We start from the raw sequence: 20,239 nt of genomic DNA on the forward strand, positions 1-20,239 counted from the left end.
TTTAGACATACAATGGGGGATAAATGTAGATGGTATACATTAAAGAATGAGCTCTTAACTAACATCTATGATACTTAACCCATGAAGACACAATCCTCAACCAAGCCATCGAGAAAACCCACACGTCATCCAGGGTGACACAAAATTTCCCAGCATGTCTAATATACAGTATGAAACTCACACAACACGAGACACATAAGTAGAAAATGAACCACACAACAAACACAACAAGGTGTTTTAGCTACCCATGCCTCCACAGAGGTGGTTTTGCAATTAAGCATTTATTTAATACATACGTCTTGTTTTCTCTGACAATAATTGGCCTCCTGTGCACTGCTTGCCACATACTTCAACCGCATTATTAACCATGTAAAGCAATATATACTGTATTTACATGAGACTAACTACCAATTCAAGCATATGCAACTATATCAGCCTGTATTACTGAATAACTAAATGGAGACCTTGTATACTCTCTAACTGTGTACCAACCCCTTCACAAAACAAAATTGTAATTGTTCAGTTTCTCATCTGTGATCTGCCTTGTTCAGGTCTTCCGTGGGTTGGGAGGCGGTATTCTTGAAAACATAAGAAGAAAACACCTTTATTAACAAAAAAGAAAGTTTTAAGATTATAGGATTTTGCATTCTTTGTGTATTTGGGAGGCATTCAGGTCAACAGTGTAGCATAATAGGGAACTGAGCTTTCTATAACACAGAGATTGAAGGTTTGGTTCCTAGCTGAGACACTGCAGTTGCACCCTTGAACAAGGTACTTGACCTGCATCTCTTCCCTAACTATTCAGCTGTATATTTAAATTTATTCTGAACAATTCACACTAGATAGAAATGTCTGGTAAATGCCCAAAAGTATTACATTTATAGAACATGTGAAGCAGCTGGTTTGGCTGGTGAATAGTCAAACCTTGCCCAAACCCCAAACTCAACCAAGTTGCTCCATGAGCCCTGTGTTCTGTCCATGTTTACATTTTGTAAAATGACTGAAATTTTGTTCTGCTGACATTCTTACCCCAGTGTGTTTAATATTATTTTCTTTGTGTCTGCCTCCTGAAGGCCCTTCGGTTCTACACAGACAAGAGAGCCACCTCCTGTACTGCTCCCGCACCTGCACAACACAGGGACCAATCAGCACTGTCCAGCATCAGTCAATATGATAACACTTACTCTATGTAACAAGCCCTTCACCAAACATGACATTAAGTCTCAATGCAGGCGAGGGTCTGATCACCTCTTTGTTGAGCAGACAGTGAACGATGAAGATGCAGGTGCCCTGCTGTGAGTTGAGAATGACGAAGAGGTATTTTAACACAAAGGTTCTCTGGAAAAATCCCAGGATCCAGGTGCCCCCCAAAATGAGAAACTGGGCAACAATTTTGAAGATAATCAACCTGAAAGATAAACAATGACAAGCTCTGAACCTCCATATGTGACACAATGCGGTAAATAAGGTATCAATGCACAGACAAAAAAAATGTATTACTTGAAAATCAGAACTACAAAACAAGGTATTGACACACTTGGCTTGAGACATTTGTCTCCAATGTTTTATGAGTGTCACAGATTCTCACCTAAATGGTAAATGGTTGGCATTTATATAGCGCCTTTATTCAAAGCGCTGTACAATTGATGCTTCTCATTCACCGATTCATACACACACTCACACACTGTGAAGAGGTCTGAGTAGTAGTAGGTAGGGCAATAAGTCTTAGTGATATGATCCTGGATTCTGTCTATTACATTACATTGCATTAATGGCATTTGGCAGACGCTCTTATCCAGAGCGACGTACAGTTGATTAGATTAAGCAGGAGACAATCCTCCCCTGGAGCAATGCAGGGTTAAGGGCCTTGCTCAAGGGCCCAATGGCTGTGCGGATCTTACTGTGGCTACACCGGGGATCAAACCACTGACCTTGTGGGTCTGTCATGTACCTTAACCACTACAGGCCCTGTGTCTTTATATAGTTCTGAGCCCGAATCACTTCCCTGTGTGAATCACTATTCTGGTGTTTCCCACGATTCCTTCTTAATCTCACTTTTCTTACTTCCTGCTTTCTTTCCGTTTGTAGATAGCACTAATGTACTAATACCAACTAACATAGTTTGTGTACAGTACTAATTATATTAACACACCAATTTGTCTGTCTAACGAACAGTCACTAGCTTTGGGTAATGGGGTTTAATCATGTATACTAACAGATTAACTTTACCTCTATATTCTACATTGCTCTGTAGGTCCGCAAACTGTTCTATTTCTAAATTGCCTTTATTCAGCGGAGGGTTCGCACCTGCTCTCCATTATCACTACGGTCCTGGACTCTGTGCAATTGTCTACTCCCAAATCCGGAGCCGTTTGTATTACATGTGCGCTTATGTGAATCCAGTCCGCATCTTCATGCATCCCTTATTATTGTATTATTCCCCTTCAATGTATTTCACCTGATGTCTATTTTACATTACATTACATTATTGGCATTTGGCAGACGCTCTTATCCAGAGCGACGTACAGGTGATTAGACTAAGCAGGAGACAATCCTCCCCTGGAGCAATGCAGGGTTAAGGGCCTTGCTCAAGGGCCCAACGGCTGTGCAGATTGTATTGTGGCTACACCGGGATTAGAACCACCGACCTTGTGTGTTCCAGTCATTTACCTTAACCACTACGCTACAGGCCGCCCTATTTGTTAGACTGCCCTCACTCCCATGCCCAGCCTAGGTTGTCTCATTCCCCTGTGTATTTATACCTGTCCTTTTCAGTTTCTCAGGCTAGTTTGTCTCTCTCTGTTCCTGAGTGCTGCCCTTGTGTTCCCTACCCGTTTCACTAGTTTTCGGTATTCATAGTTTAATCACATAACTAACATATACTGACATAACTGAATCTGAACAGGTAAAGGTAGAAAAGATAAACGGAGAATCGTAAATCAAATGTTAAATCAGCGTAACACATAATCAAGCAAATTACAGAAGGGTAATCCAAAAATGGAGGTTGGGGTGCAAGAAACAGGTCAGGACACGAAGCAGACAGGCAGGAAATTACTGAAGTGAATTGTATACATACATTACAATCCGGCAGTGAACAATGGCAAATACACTGACAAATTACAGAAATTACGAACAGATGTGAGTGCAGGAAAACAGGTAACGAGACGCAGGTGAAATGAATGAATGAATGAACATATTACGGAAAGCGAACTGGACCATACGGCAAGAAAGACATGACAGGAAAACAGAAAACACTATCACTGGGGAAACCGAATGACTCGACGAGACTTTATATTTAAAAATCTTTTTCATATTTGCACATTGTGATGCATAATGAATTCATAGCTGAATGACAGACGAGTATTTCAAGATTATGTGCGCTTCTCATTTATGACAAAAAAGAAACAGAGTTTTTTCAGCATTCTTTAAAGTTGAGAACTGCGCGATGATACATCCATCTCTGCGTCGAGTCACATATTCAGAAGCTAAGTATACATCTGCCTGAAACAAAACCCAAATATGAATAAACCAGAAACTCACTTACATTTGTACAAAAACCTACACTAGCATGAAGGTTCACTCATGCAGAGGCAGGTACACACCCACCTGGTGTCTCTTGACTGGGAGACGTCACTCTTCATGTTGGCTAGAGTAGGCAGCAGGCTCCAGATGATCACACAAAATGAGACCAAGTTGAGCTGGTTCAATAACGTATAGGAAACGTATATAAGATATCCAGACTGCGGCTCCTCAATCAACAGTATAATTAGATTTTTGTTTTTACAATTAAATGTCAGGTAAAAGTTCTATGTAAAATAACAATTTATAGATCTAAACTCAAGCATTCAGTCAATTTCCCTGCTGCTGGTACACATATACCTCATGATTAATTTCCAGGCTTGTCAGGTTGAACTTGTGTTTATGGGGCACTAGTGTTTGTTGTATTTGGTGAGCTTGGCTACAACATGGATTTGCAGCATAAACATTTTTTTTCAACCTGAATGGTTTTAAAATTTTTATACAAAATGTAATGTCAGACAAGGGGAACCTGTTTAAACACAAAATACATTTTTAAATGAGTAATTTATTGAATGAAAAAAGTAATCAAACACCCATATCGCCCCTGTGAAAAAGTAATTGCCTCATTAATCTTCATAGCTGGTTGCATCACCTTTAGCAGAAATAAATGCGATTGTGGAGGAATTAGCTCACTTTACTTTCATTCAGACATATTCATATGATCAAAGGAAATTACAGAACTTTTTTAAAATGTATCAGTCTGGAAATGTATAGCATTTCACATCATACCATGATTCAAACATGGTGGGGGTAGTGTGATGGTGGGGGGATGCCTTGCTGCCTTGGTATCTGGACAACTTCCATTATTGAAGGAACCATGAATTGAAAAGGAGAAGAGTGGGTTAAAACTCCTCAACAGTGATGATATGATATGGCTGATATGAAATCGGAAGTGTTTGTTGCTAAAGGTGGTGAAATCAGTTTTTAAGTTTCAGACAAAAATAATAATTTGACAAAGAATTGCGTTTACTCAGGTTACCGCTGTCTAATAATACATTTTATCAAAAGGTCTTAAACCATTCAGTGCAACAAATAAGCAGTAATAGAGGAAATCAGGAAGGGGCAAATACTTTCACAGTACTGTAGCTAGCCAATGAAGCAATATTTACAAGCTAATATTGTCACTGTCCATTTGTCTGCACTGGTATATAGAGTGGGCTCCAAAATTATTGGGACCCCCAACTGGCAATGCACAAAAATGACCAGATCAAAAGTTTACAGTTTGGTCTTATGTGGTCTCATTTAGTCATTTAAAGTATAATTGAATAAAGGTGTAGTGGTCAGATGTGACAAAAATGAACATTTTGGGCTGATACAGCATCGGTATGAAACAGAAACAGAGACACGTAAAATGAGACATGGCCCATACCCACAGTGAAATATGGTGGTGGTTCAGTGATGTTTTGAGGCTGTTTTTATGCTAGAGATCAAGGGGCAATGGTTAAGATCAATGGTATAACGGATTCCACCAAAGATCAGGCAAATCTGGTTGCCTCTCCCAGAAGGCTGAGACTTGGCTGTATGTGGACTTTCCAGCAAGACAATGACCCAAAATCAAACCTCAAAATCCACACAGGTTGTGTTGTCACAGAACCATTTCTATGTTCTGCAATGGCCATATCAAGCGCTGGACCTGAGCTGAACTGAAGAGGGGAGTTGATAAGTGCAACGAATGTGAAGGATGATGCAAGGATCGGCAAAGAGGAATGGTCCAAAATCTCTGGAAATGCGTGCCGTAACCTTGTCAAGCATGAAAAGACTCCATGCTGTTATCCTTGCCATCAGTGGATGCACCAAGTACTAAATAAGGGGTGCCAATATCCTTAATTTTGGTGAAATCAATTTTTTATTAAATTAATGTTTGATTTTGCTTGGTTTTAAACATTAATAAAGTTCAGCAACTTTCACGTAATTACATTTTTGAGTTTCTCAATAATTATATTATTCCGCTACCAATACCAGGATCGGAAATGGCTCCGATGCAGCCCAAAATGGTGGATCGGGGATCGGCGAGTACACGTGTCTATGCACCAATCCGATACCACCTAATGTATCATGTGATGATAGCTCATTTACGCTACTCAGGCAAACAACAGCACGTGCGGAGCGGAGATAGTAATGTTTGTCAGAGCCAGCAAAATTTCAGCAAGTTGGCATTACACTGGAAAATCTCACCAGTAAAATGGTGATGTGCACAGCATACAAGACTTTAGTTTTGAGGCGGCACAGTATTGGCAATTTCAACACCAGCAATCTCACAAAGCATTTGAAGGCGCATCAGGTGAAATAGCATGACGAGTTCACCAAGGCAAAGGGAAACTGAGTCGTAAACGTTTACGTGTTCACCACCAAGTGTATTATAGCGGTTTACATCCTAAACAATCGACAAGCTACAATAGTTCTTGCAAGCAATCTGGCCAATTCAGGGGGTTTAAAATGCACCACAGGGAATTGAATCCTACAGTATTATCGTTATCAAAGAATTTATGTAGCTGTTGACTTATGGTTTATTGTAATGTGTTGTTTCTTAAGGTTCACAGAAGATCCCTATTTATTTGTTGACACACAAATTCAAACTACCGGCAAACTGAACGCAGCTTTCCACTATGCTCTACATGAAAATAAACAAAGCAATAGATCATTTGACAAATGCTGCACGCAAGTAATACCCTTCCATTCTGAACTAGCAATCGAGAAGCTACAGAGGTTGCCTACTATCAAGCAATCTGCGGCCATTTCAGTGCTAAGAATGCAAATACCGCAGGGAATTGAATGCTATCGTAGCCGATGCCAATCAAGTGAGGTTACATTGCACAATTCAACGTAAATCCATCCATCCATCCATTATCTGAACCCGCTTATCCTGAGCAGGGTCGCAGGGGGGCTGGATCCTATCCCAGCATACTTTGGACGAAAGGCAGGAATACACCCTGGACAGGTTGCCAGTCCATCGCAGGGCACACACACCATTCACTCACACACTCATACCTATGGGCAATTTAGACTCTCCAACAATTCAACGTAAATGTAAGTCTTTAATTTGACAATTAGGCTATTATCTGACTTACAATGTTGGCATTTAACTCTTAAGATGGCCCAAAATAAAGTTTGAAAAGCGGGACTTTTACATTTTTTTACGCACAGGCATCGTATCATTACTCGGTATCGCTGGTACGCAAGTTCAAGTATCGGAATTGGTATCGGGAAGGAAGCATCTCGGAGCATCTCTATTTTAAAGTTTTTTTTGTGCATTGCCAGTCTAAATTAAATACTGTAAGATAATAAAATGTGAATATAGTGAGTATTGAAGAGTACACCTAGCACACTAAGAACTTACGGCGAGAATAGCAGCCACTGGACCAATAAAACTCCAACGGAAGTTTTTTTCATTTTGTAACCAGCAACTGAAAGCAAAGGACAAAATACAGATCCCCACAACATTTCCCATGGATAGCTCTAAAGCCAATTTGCAGGTATCACTAGCATAAGACACTAGATATGCTCTTCACTCAAAAAAAAAAAAGGACCAGGTCCAAAATTAGTTTTTCTGCACAATCAGAAAATAGAAACTCACGCGCCTTTGCTGCCATAGCCGTCTGAATACACCGCCGCCGACACTCCCACCACCACCAGGGGAGCTCCATAGCCAATCAGCAGGAGGTACAGTGCCCTCAGCCCCTCCTTCTGGATGACCTGCACTTTGGACAGGCTCCTGACCAACATTAAGAGCTGCAGAGTTTCCAGCAGCATCCACACAAAGCTGGACAGGAAGAGGAAGTGCAGCATGCCTGCTATAACTGCACACGCCACCTGAGGGAGCCAGAGGAGAATAATCAGAGATTTTTGTGTTAAAACATTGTTACAAGACCATTGTAAATCCCTTCCTATCATTGAAATAGGCTCACTGATGTGTTTATATGCCTGTGTTTATAGTCCTTAAATTCAGGTGTGAAAGTGTACATATGTAGGGCTGTCAAATGCATCAAAACAGTGTACAGCTGTACAGCAATTAAATTAGCTCATTGGTTGAAAAATGGTTCCAAGACAATGGCATTCTGGGGGCTTATTCTGATTGTTCATGTCGCTGCCCAAATTGCACTCCAGACAAGAAGTCATTGAAACTCTGTACTATTGCTTACTATCCAAGCGAAGACTACATATCTAGTTATAAAACAATACCAATTTGTTATCGGTAACAACAAGCAAATTAGCTATAGTTATCTTGAGAAATTGACAAATATCCACTTACCATATAATATAGGCAATACGAACATAGTCGCGATTGCACAAGCGTTGTGCTTCAGGTGGATATTTGTGAATTCGGTAAGCTAACGAGTAATCGCTAATTTGCTTGTTATAGCAAACTGGAAATGTTTTCTAACTAGATAAGCAATAGTATACAGAGTTTCAGTGATCGCTTGTCTGGAGTGAAATTTGGGCAGCTTCACGTTCCTTTGGTCTCTTTACGTGTTCAATCATCCGTATACCTTAATTTCTCTCAGTTGCAGTTGCATCGTTTGTGGTAGACTATCATATCCTAGTTATATAGCCAGCTAGCTTGCTCACAATATAGTTGGTTAGCTAAAGTGAAAACTAGAAATTGTGTTGTGTAGCACACCAAAGTCAAGATCTCAAAGTCACCTGTTCAGCGAACATTTTTTTACGAGAACGCTACAAAATGACAGCAGGCTCTGTTGTGTTTGTCACTGTCAGCTTTCCAAAGCACGAGAACACTGAACTGTATAATAATGATTTCTATTATGCGTTATATTCATATACTATGGGAAGCATAAGCAGTGTTGTGGTTTGAGGTTGTATGTTGTTGCAATTCATCTCTTGACCGTTAGGAGTCCGAAATTACCTTTTGTACCTTTAACATACGTCAGCAGGTCCCTACACTACATCTAGTGTTGGAAAAACTACTCTGAAATCGTGGTTTTATGTTATATAATATATGGACATATACAGTGCCAATATATTTTCCCCACTTCCTCATTTCCTCCATATTTGTCACACTAAATGGTTTGAAATCTTTAGAACATGAGTAAACATTATGAAAAAAGTTTAGGTTTTTGTCCTTCTGGTGTTGCTGAAAGAATGTTAATAGGGTTAAATATTAATGACTGCTATGCGGAGAGACTAGATCAGCCAATAAATAAACCATGTTATGAAGACAGTGGTACCACTCAGCCTTCGGCTCTCTACTGGTCCGGGCTGACCAAGAATCTCCACAATCGGGCCAATAAATTTACCTCCGTTATATCTGACTCCATTTGAAACTAGAATGTAGAATTTGGTTTTAAGCATGCGTGATGCTCGGAGTGCTTGCACTCAACTCTCCCTTATATGCCACCATTACTTAATATATGCTCCCGGGATGAGTACTATTGCTGAATCTCAGTTTGTTGGAGAACACTGAGGGTGGGGGTCTAGCCAAAACAATACATGCATAATAATATATTATATATTATATTTACATAGATAGTTGTGAGCCCAGGTCAGCGTGCATTCAGAGGGCTCCTTAAAGCTAATTTGACAAGAACTGATGGAGAAACTTCCATTGGTTCTCTCCACATCAAATTACTAGAACCATGCACAAGCAATCCCGTTTTATGGGCAGAACTTGGCTGCCTTTCCCAACTGGGGAAATCCATTAATTTACCAAGCCACTGATCAGTTGGGAGGCGGCACGGATGGTGCAGTAAGGAGGTCCTGGGTTTGAATCCCCGTCAACCGGGGCCTCTCTGTGCGGAGTTTGCATGTTACATTATTGGCATTTGGCAGACGCTCTTATCCAGAGTGACGTACAGTTCTCCCCGTGTCTGCGTGGGTTTCCTCCGGGTACTCCGGTTTCCTCCCACAGTCCAAAGACATGCAGGTTAGGCTGATTGGAGAGTCTAAATTGCCCGTGGGTATGAGTGTGTGAGTGAATGGTGTGTGTGCCCTGTGATGGACTGGCGACCTGTCCAGGGTGTATTCCTGCCTTTCGCCCAATGTATGCTGGGATAGGCTCCAGCCCCACTGCGACCCTGTTCAGGATAAGCAGGTTAAGATAATGGATGGATGGATGGATGGATGATCAGTTGGTCTTAAAAAGTCCCTCCTTAATCCAGGAGAGAAGTGAAAGGTGTAATGACAGAACTGTCCAAATGGGGGCACTGTGGGAGTGTCCTGAGCCTTTCCCATAGGAGTGGACCAGGTGTTGGGTGACGGAGACATTCCTTTCCCATGGTTTGGCCAGGGGCTTAATGACCTCTCTGACCTAACTGCCCCAAGAACACACATCCACAACTATGCCAATATCCCTTTATCGCAGTCTTCCCAGATGCGGACATTCTTGGGAGCAAATGGTCTGAATCCCCCAAAGGAAGTCCAAATTGTAGGGCTAACTGGGGATACCTGGACAGGGATGTAGTTGGGAGTTTTTATGACAACCGCAATATGTAATAAGTATGTTTTTGGACCTCTCATGGTAATATACCTTATTTTGGATAAATGTGATTTGGGTGAATTAAAGGGAAGGAGACAAAACCCCAGATTGCTTTGTTTATTCTCCTTTTAACCAAAAATCAGACTTTTGTTCTTAACCATAAAAATGGGTCCGCAATGAACCATCTGGCATTTGTGACCATTTGGAATTTAGAGCTAGGCCTCCCCCAGACCAGGGGGTTGAGGCAAAGCTTTCACACAGAGACAGATTTCCACACAGTATTCCCTTGTTTCCTGGACGGTTAGGATGTCCTGGGTATCCTGTTGCAGAAATGAGACCATTGCACCAATCGCACTGAAACAATCAGAATAATACCAAACATTACTATGTTCTGATCTGGGATTGTCATGAAACATCTTGATGCCATACACACTAGTTCTGTGCTCCAACCCTAACATAGTACACCTAATTTAACAGCTAGATCAGGGCTGCCCAACCCTGAAAGGAATGTGAGAGAAGGGGGGCTCCACAGGGGGCGCAGGAACACAGCTCTCCGGGAACAACACACAAGTTTTCCCCCACAGGCACGGGTGCTGAGAAGGTGGGGGCTAACAATGTATGTTAAATTACTTTACAGCCACATATTGCCACCGTATCAGAGAAAGTCAGTAAGCAGACCAGCGATACCAGATGTTAATTATTTCCACCTTATAGCAGGGTAGTATGCTATATGAGATGGAGACCATAATACACTGTAGACATTCTTACAAAAGGAATTCATAGAGTGCCCATTACTCATCCTGCCTCATACCCAAATGTATGAAGGGCTAGCTCCGCCCTTGCTTCAGAATCAGAATATTTGTGAGTAGGTAACTTTTTTTTAAATATTGAGGGAAAAAACATTTGACCCTTACCGCATTCTCAGTGCGAGACACGCCCACAAGGAAGAGCAAGTGACCCAAGAAGAGGCAGATACTGAGGTGGAGGCGGGCGGTGTTGTTGATTTTAGGGTTCCATGTGCACAGCAGGAATGTGAGGATGGCGAGGGCGAGGAAGGCCAGACCCACACTCATACAGAACAGGTTCACCGCCTCCAGCAGAGAACTGTCCTCTTCCTGTAGAGATACACAGAGTTCATCTCTGTCCAAGTATCTAGTCCTGTCCTCATATCCTTCTCAGCAGCACTGAGGGACACCCTACCTGTTCCTCCGTCTGCAGGAGGAGGGCGAAGGTGGAGAGGTGGGTACAGCTGCATACTGTCAGGCTCTCATTGGAGAAGGAGGCTGTGCACCCATCCACTGACCAGTGAGTCTCCTCCCCCTGTTCCTTCCAGTACACACAGGTAACCAGGCCAGCCTGGAACTTCTACTGACCAGTACAAGAGAGCAACAGGGCACAACTATATATCAGAGCATAGTGTGTGGGAGAAGGAAGGAAGAGTGATTTTGGTATGTATAGCTAATTAGCATTAGTGTTTTAGTAATGTAACGCATACACATATTCAGGGGTATTTTGGTTCTTGCTTTGCAGAGTTGATTTGCATTTGTACTTTTGTGATTCATGAAAGGAACACAAGGATATTTCTCATTTTCTCAAAGGTGGCTTGGACGCTACTGAACATAATACCATGAAAGGCTTGAGGTTAGTTCTCTCCCACTGTGAACTGCCCGGTTCTGTACCTTCTTGTGGAACACAGTGAAGTTGACAGGCTCTGGGAGCTCCCTGTGTTTCGTCTTAGGCAGTGTGGCGGTGATGATGTCAGAATATATCTCTGTGACATTTTTACTCTCAAAGAAACTGGGACTCAGGAGCTTCTCCACCCCACTGACTGACATCAGAACTGCAGAAGCGGATCCTGGGCCAGAGAGACACTGGTTATGCTCCATCATCATCATCACAGGTAATTTAATCATCATCAATATCACCAGCAAAATTAATTTGACATCATCACCACTTTACATCATCCTTACTGGCCTTCAGCTCTTACCATTGTTGTTTTTAGCAACAGCTGCAAGATTGATTGTCATCATGTTTCCCTTGGCAACTAGTGCAGACATCCCAGTCATATTCCCTTTAAGGCTCACTACATTAATTTCTATGAGAGGACAATAAAAATATCATCATGAAGCACAAGAGAAATTTTTTAAACTTACATTTTTAAACTTAAACCAATTTTGTGCTGTGCCATTCGTACTTTACTGTGTGATTCATCCTGCCGTGCAGTGTTAACTGTTGTTGGCAGAAAGCAGTGGGCCATAGCATTGCTCATGGAAGACAATTTCTGGTGGTAAGAATGTCTGTCTCATGAAATGGACACCGGTGGTATGTCTGCAAGTAAAGCTTCTTCAACACAATGACCAAGGAGCTCACCAAACCTGGAATTAGATCACTAAACATGCAATGTAGCCACCCACTGTATCCTACCCATGGTTGGTGTCTTCACAGTTTTCCGAGACTCTGTATTATTTTCCTGAGACTTGGGCTCAACCAGGGCAGACACCAGCCCCTCTGAGATTCTCAGGACCATGTTGGCAGTCTTGACTTGGTCTTCCTTTGCCTTGTCAGGAGATATGTTTTCTGTGATGGACATGATTGTGCTCAGGGCATTAGTCACCGCCTAAGGGGGTCAGCAGTAGGATAGAAATCATCACCTGCAGTCTACTCCCAGCACACTTTGGCACTTATACAGATGGACATTCACTGTAAATATCTTGCTCAAGCAGCCCATGTACAAACCTTCTCAGGCAGTACAATATCGGGGTTGTTCACCAAATCCTTGTTGAGTTCACGGAGGAAGAACATTTCACGTGACTGGCCCTGTGAAGAAAAAAGGCAAAATAGTGGCATTCTGTATCTGGCACTATCCTTTGCTGTCCTTCCCACAGTCAGGTTTTCTTCAGTTATCAACTTACCTCTGGAGGGTTTAGAGAGGCAAGAATTTCCTCGGAACCTAAAGAGAGAGATCGTTGATTCTTGGGAGGGAGCAAAAATTAAATTGGCATTCACTCATGAACTCAGCTCAAAAATCATTCCATCCACCACTTACTCGTGCACACAGTAACTCCATCCTCCCAGGTAAGTCCTGAAGAGGCAATGTACCCATCCAGGCAGATACAGTAATAACTTCCTGGAGTGTTGTAGCACTCAGAGTAGGCACCACATGCGTTTTCGGCACACTCATCCACATCTAAAAGACACAGCACATCTACTCAATATCACACACTGTCAGCTAACACACTTCTGTTCTCAATCCTGATTGTGTTTGGGATGGTCTGACCTTCACAAGGGTTTGGGGTGCTGGGCACAGAGCCTGAGATGGTTACAAGATACCCATGGTGACAGGTACAGGTGTGATTCCCAGGAGTGTTGGTACATACAGTGTTGGGACCACAGAGGTTGGGGTCATCTGTACACTCATTAATTGAAGTGAAAAATGGGTGACAGGTGTTGTTTTTTAACATCCAGGTGTCATGCCAGCTGTATTCTTTGTCAATGTAGGTTAATTAGATTAAGTGCGTTTAGCAGACACTTGTCGAGACTGATTTCTTACTTTTTTACATAGCATGTAATGGATAGCATACAGCGGAGTCTTTCTGTTAAACTCTGTTTTTCCAAGGTTTTTATTACACCATATTTTGTTACATAGGGTGTTTTGTAGGAATAAAAATTACATTGGTACAGTAATTTAAGGTCCAATTTGCAAGGTCCATCTTGACTCACCAATACCCATTGCCCTACTACAATGTACAGACACATAAATATGAAAATAATTATGTACAAAAATAAATTAATTTTGGTTTACATATTTTAATTAAGGATATGTACAGAAATAAATTGTATTGTAATAAAATATTTTGATTATTATTTCCAAAAGCTTGTCAAACCTTTAAAAACTGTCATGGTAGCAAGCATCATTGTGATATTCCATACATGCAAACGGGCTAGTGTGAAATTAAATATATATAGTATAATTGTTGAGGAAAGGATTACGAAGAATTGATATTGATATTGATATTTTCAACCTCCAAAAATTATTTTATACATTCATCGTATCGGCATATCACAGTTTTTACACACAATCCTCGATCCACAATTCGAACACACAAATTATCAATTGGCCACATTACTTTACTCACTATTTTAAATACTAGTTACAACCTATTTCAATTAGCATTCACAAATTACACATGAATAAAAGGGCCACAGGTTTGCTCTCCTGTATTGGTGAAATATAGATGCCAGTGCTGCAGCGAGAGGAAGAGGTAGAGTAAGAGTAAGAATAAGAGGTGGAGGAGGAGGATGAGAAGTAGTAGAAACACCATGCCCACCTTGGACCCTACAAGTATGCCCATCTAATCACCTTTTGGACACCCTCCACAACATCATGATTCCACCTGCACAGATGGATGGGCCAGAGCAGCCCATGAATGTTATCATCTGGGACAACGTTAGTTTCCACCGGGCTGCTGTGGTCCATAACCGGTCCCTTGCTCACCCCAGATGTGGTGTCTAACACTTGTGTACAAAATAAAAGGGGCAGGTGAATGCATTTTCCCTGAAGTAATCCGTTAAAATCCATTAAGTGTTGCATAAAACAAAACAACAATTTTCCCTTAATAAAATTTAAGGTCAGCTACAGATGAACTTAAGTCTCGGTAAATGAAGGAATAGCTGAGTTTTTTTAGCCATTGGAGGAAGAAAATGTCCCTCCATGAATTTTTCATCATTGAGAAAATGCTCTAGACTACTTGACAGACGAAAAGTTGATTCTTGAATATAGATTTGCACGTAAATCTATTCATGAGATCGCAAACAACTGTAAGCCTTATGCTCGGCATACTCATTTATTTCATATGTCATAGTTATTTCTTAAATGACTCTCACTCTGTTACTCCATAGGCTCAGGTGGTCCACTACTCAGTCCACTCTCTAAACCGCCTGGGATACCAGCCAGAACTGATGAGTCCTTCCCAAGAATGTATTTGACCATTTTTGTGGACTCTGATAAATCGGCTGGTGGCGGTCAAACAATATATCAAACAATGTAACTTGAATTTGTTTGGCTTCAACAGCACCGTAGAATTGTAGCTGATTATTTGGGCTTTAAACGTTAATACAAAAATCGACAAACCTCACACTTTTTTTTACGTCAAAACATCTTTCAAAGCAGCTTTGGTCAGTCAGACTTCAAGCACACTGGAAGGAAATCTTCATGAAATCAGTTGTAATGCATTTCATATTTTGTTATATTTAGTAGTTCACATAACCGTAAACCCTGCTGAAATAAAACAGCTCAAGCTAGTTAAGCTTCATAGCTTCATACTCAACATGGACCAGCTCAAGCTATGTTTTGAAACAGCTGGTAGCTGGTATTACAAGCTGGTTTTAGCTGGATTTTAGCAAGTCGCAAATGTTGAATGCACAATATAAATGGAATCTGATAAACTGTCATGCATGGTGCCATCTAATAATATACTTTAAAAATATTTGTTTACCATCCCAGCAAAATATCTAACTTGCCTACCTAAATAGTCCCAACAAACATTGGGTACATGTTTAATACAATGTATTGGTAGATTATGTCTGCCATGTCATGTTGCATTTGGCACCCCATTGTCAGAAAGCTAAAATGAATGGAATTGGTAGGAACACAAAACAGCATGCAGACTTGCACACTACAGCACCCATACATTGTTTCACCCAGCAGTTAATGCTTAGGCATATACATATTACATTGTAGCCCATGTTTAGGTTGACAGTTACCATTAAAAACTGCCAAACAATCACACAAAAAAACACAAAGAATGGGGAAAATTACAGAACAAGCAAATAAAAAACAAAACGGGGAAAGTTTGGCAAAAAAAATTATGGAATCCATGATACCTGCAACTTACACCAAGGCCGAATGAGGCCGAAAATATCGAATGAAAAATGTTTTGTAAGAGTCAGTACCTTCATGAGCAACAGGGGCGTAGATCTCTACTTCACACAGATGGATACTTATATTTTTGTTGATTGAAATGGTCACGTATCGTCCTTCCATCCCGTGGCAGTGATAGGTAACAGTTTTCCCTGCAGGGATACTGGGAATCTGAGCACACCTGCAAAATGAAAGATATAATAATTACGAGTGTAGCAATTAGATGAGTATTGCATCTATCAAGAGGAAGATTATGCTTCTTGTGCATGTGTTTTTGTTTGTGCACAGTATTACGTATTTATGCATGTGTGTGTTCAAGATTTTATGAAATTCACGGAAAACTCATATGGAATTTGAATGCCTGCCAAGAATTTTGAATACAAGTTCTAGGTTCATCCTTGAATTAGAATTTTTAGATGTTCAGTGTTAAACTATAAAAACATTTTAGAAATGATTATGTATTTTAATGTATCTTTTGTGAACGCTGTATGTGTATGCTGACATAAATTTGTTCCATCTCAAATTTCTGAATAGTAAAAGCCTCTTCTTAAATTTAAGCCTTCTGCCACTTTCTAAGTTTTTTTAATATTGATACTTTTTTTTTCAATAATGTTTTTATTGGAGATTGTTATCATACAAAAAATCGAGTATGAATGCGCAGGTCCAATACAAAGTACAAATGCATGTTCCAAGATTGATTTATAATTTTTTTCCCCCATTTGGGTCAACAAGAGCATAGGGGGGCACAGACTAAGGCCACCAAAGATGATGAACGGGAAGAATGATCCTCCATCATACACCAATCAAGGTTGGGAGAGTTACACCAGACATGCATTTTTTGAAGATTAGCCGCCCAATGATAAAATAAAAAGTTAGGCAGTGCGAGCCCTCCATCCCTCCTGCTCTTCTGCAGTACCTGTCTACATATTCTATTTCTTTGCCAGCCCAGATAAACTTTGAAATTAATTTGTCTAAAGTTTGGTAAAAATACAGGGTGACATTGAAACAGGAATAAGATTCTGCGCAGAACATTCATTTTAATAGAATTAATGTTGGGGGGAGGGATTCTTGTTTCAATGAGTCAGTAAACATGTTGAATAATATAGGGGCAAGTAGGTGGAAAAACTTCTCATAACAATCTACTGGACAACCATCCGGACCTGGTGCTTTGTTATTTTGCATTGATTTAAGACAAGTGGTTATCTCCTTTAGCTGTATAGGATGTTCCAAATTTGTTTTGTTATCAACATCTATGGTGGGGATATCTAAGCCATCTGAAAACGTATACATTAATTGGATCAGTAATTAGAGAATGGTTGGAGTCATAGTTGGGCTATGCAACGAGAGGATGATTGACGCTTTAGTTGAAGAGCCAAAAGACGGATGGCTTTGTCGCCATATTTGTAATATGGTCCTTTAGTTTGACATAAAAATGGTAAATGGCAGGCATTTATATTGCGCCTTTATCCAAAGCGCTGTACAATTGCTGCTTCTCCATTCACCCATTCATACACACACTCACACACTGACGGCGATTGGCTGCCATGCAAGGCCCCGACCAGCTCGTCAGGAGCATTTGGGGGTTAGGTGTCTTGCTCAGGGACACTTCGACACTGCCCGGGCGGGGGATCAAACCGGCAACCCTCCGACTGCCAGACGACTTACTGCCTGAGCCATGTCGCCCCTAAGAAGGTCTTCCTTATCTGTAGAAAGCAAATCCAATTCAGATTGTAGTTTAACACGTTCGATATATAGGTCTGGGTTGACAGATTCAGAGTACTCCCTATCTATGTTAAGAATGGCATCAACCAGTTCTTGCTGTTTTTGCTTATTTTTTCAAGTCATATGTGTGCTATATGAAATAATCTCTCCCCGTATGACAGCTTTTAAAGTTTCCCATAACAGTGAGGGGGAGGTTGACTCAGTCCTGTTAATCTCAAGAGAGATGCTGATTTTTTTGGAGATAACCTCGCAGAATTCCTCATTAGCTAGTAGCCCTGTATTGAACCTCCATTGTCCCTTAGTATTAGGTTAGAGTGTTAAGTCTAAAATGTGTGGGGTGTGACCAGAAATAACAATCGCGGAGTATTCTGTAGATTTCAGAGGGTAAAAGAGCCCTGTCAATAAAAAAAACAATCGATATGCGAGTAAGCTTGAAGCGCCTTAGAGAAGTAAGAAGTGAGAAGGCAAAATGGAAAGGGTTAATGCAGGAATTCATGTAATTTTAAATTGTTACAAAATTGAGCGTAACTTTAAGCACCTGTGTGCAGGTGTACGTGCCTGTGTATGTGTGGATGTGCATATGCGTGCCTGTGTGTGTGTGTGTGTGTGTGTGTGTGATTAAGTGAGTGTGCCTGAGTACCGGTGCATGTGTTTTTACGAGTTTGTGAGTGTATGTGTTTTTGCCTGCAACTACATGTTCCTGGGTGTGTGCTAAACAAGAGAGTGCCTCACAATGGATTACTGTTGCCATTGTCTTTCAAGTAGTTTCCAATGCGAATCTCTGCGCCATTGATGCTTTGCCAACCAGCTTGTCTGTTAGTCACAACCACAGAGGAGATATTGTGACGAGCATACAGGTCTACCCTCCACCAGGGCTTCATTTCCCACGCTGTGTGGAAGCAGGAGCCATTCCCATAGACCGGATCTGGATTTCCGTCATTCCCTCTGGAGGCAACACCACCATGGTCCGTGGATGACTGAGTGGAGCGTTTACCAAGGGCCACATTTTCTTCTGCAAAGGAAAGGGGCGAAAAAAAAAATCACTGAGTTCAAGACAGTCAGTGTTGGGCCGATCACTTGTAATCCAAAATGTAATAATTGAATCCTTAGAAAAGTAACTTTAATCACATTTAGAATATATGAAAAAGTATCCTGGGCGGATTACAGTTACTTCATGTCTGTAGTGTGTAATAGAGATTGCACATAATCGGCTACATCCCAACACCAAGGATGGGATACAAGTATAGCTAATAGGAAGGACCTGGAAAAATTGGCAAGCAAGTGGAGGTCACTTTGGATAAAAGCGTAATAACTGTAATAATAACAATAATAATTAAAAATATAATAATAATAATAATAATAATAATAACAATAACAATGACAATAATAATTATTGTAATAATTATAATAATAATAATGTACGGCGGGCTGTAGTGTAGTGTTAAGGTGCATGACTGGGACCCGCAAGGTTGGCAGTTCCATCCCCGTTGTAGCCACAATATGATCCACACAGCTGTTCGGCCCTTGAGCAAGGCCCTTGAGCAAGGATTATCTCCTGCTTAGTCTAATCAACTGTACGTTGCTCTGGATAAGAGCGTTTAACAAATGCCATTAGTGTAATGTAATAAGAAGAACAGTCATAAGTGCCCATCTGTACAGTCAACCTACATTTCTGCAGTTAACCAGTTCAGCCAGTTCCCAGCCAGTTGCCAGTTCAGCAACCTTCGGCCATCTGACCCAGAATTATTCCCATTATATAATTGAGGACTAATTATGAGGTGCTCATCAGTGCGATAAGATGTGTGGAGAAAGTGAACATGGACATTTCTGTCTTGTTGTTCATCCTGTTAATTTTGTAACTTGTATCCAGACAGTGATTTTAAAACACATGAAACACAAGTGAATGGTAAACATTTTGTTCCCCACTAAAGATTTAGTGTCTAACCTAAAACCTAACCCATTGTTTCCCCAAGCATTTGGCAGTATGATTAAATGCTTAGGCATAGGCATATACACATTACATTGTCGGCCATTTGGAGGTTGACAGTTACCATTCAAATCTGCCAACCAATCACAAAGAGCACTAAAAATGGGGGGAAATTCAGAGCAAGCTAAAAACAAGCACGGAGTCAAGAATCTGGCAGAAAATAGCTAAATTATGGAATCTATGACACCACTAACACAAAGCTATAATAAAGCCAAACATTTTTGGTTGTTCTCTTTGGGTTTTTGTAGGAGTCAGTACCTTCCTGAACAGGGGCGTAGACCTCTACTTCACACAGATTGATCATTTCTGTTTTATTTATTGAAATGGTCACATATCTTCCTTCCATCCCATGGCATTGATAGATTACAGTTTTCCCTCCAGGGATGCTGGAAATCTGAGCACACCTGCAAAATGAAAGATATAATAATTATAATAACTATATTGAGTATAGATGAGTTTTGATGTATTGTATACATCAAGAGGAAGATTGTGCTTCATGGTCATGTGTTTTTGTTGGTGCACAGTATTATGTACTTACGTATGCGGGTTCATACATACGTTTGTGAACCATTTGGAATGACCTGGATTCCTGTATTAACTG

General features: G+C 40.8%; 2 protein-coding genes across 2 annotated transcripts; both read right to left on the reverse strand.

Annotated features, from left to right (window-relative positions):
• Window positions 1-465: 465 nt before the first annotated feature.
• On the reverse strand, window positions 466-12,811 carry LOC133114064 (adhesion G protein-coupled receptor E3-like). Its single transcript, XM_061223259.1, has 11 exons — window positions 12,746-12,811; window positions 12,434-12,626; window positions 11,689-11,864; window positions 11,210-11,374; window positions 10,924-11,124; window positions 7,154-7,389; window positions 6,917-6,983; window positions 3,607-3,698; window positions 1,249-1,408; window positions 1,030-1,125; window positions 466-578 (listed from the first exon to the last, which is right to left on the reverse strand). The coding sequence occupies exons 1-11, from the start codon at window positions 12,809-12,811 to the stop codon at window positions 528-530; spliced, it is 1,503 nt and encodes a 500-aa protein (XP_061079243.1). The 3' UTR covers window positions 466-527.
• Window position 12,812: 1 nt separating this feature from the next.
• LOC133114065 (fucolectin-like) lies at window positions 12,813-19,973 on the reverse strand. Its single transcript, XM_061223260.1, has 5 exons — window positions 19,897-19,973; window positions 18,384-18,663; window positions 15,962-16,110; window positions 13,056-13,196; window positions 12,813-12,826 (listed from the first exon to the last, which is right to left on the reverse strand). Exons 1-5 carry the CDS (start codon window positions 19,940-19,942, stop codon window positions 12,813-12,815), a joined length of 630 nt encoding a protein of 209 aa, XP_061079244.1. The 5' UTR covers window positions 19,943-19,973.
• Window positions 19,974-20,239: the final 266 nt, after the last annotated feature.

The sequence above is a fragment of the Conger conger genome, chromosome 16 (assembly GCF_963514075.1).
Source record: "Conger conger chromosome 16, fConCon1.1, whole genome shotgun sequence".
Lineage (NCBI taxonomy): Eukaryota > Metazoa > Chordata > Actinopteri > Anguilliformes > Congridae > Conger > Conger conger.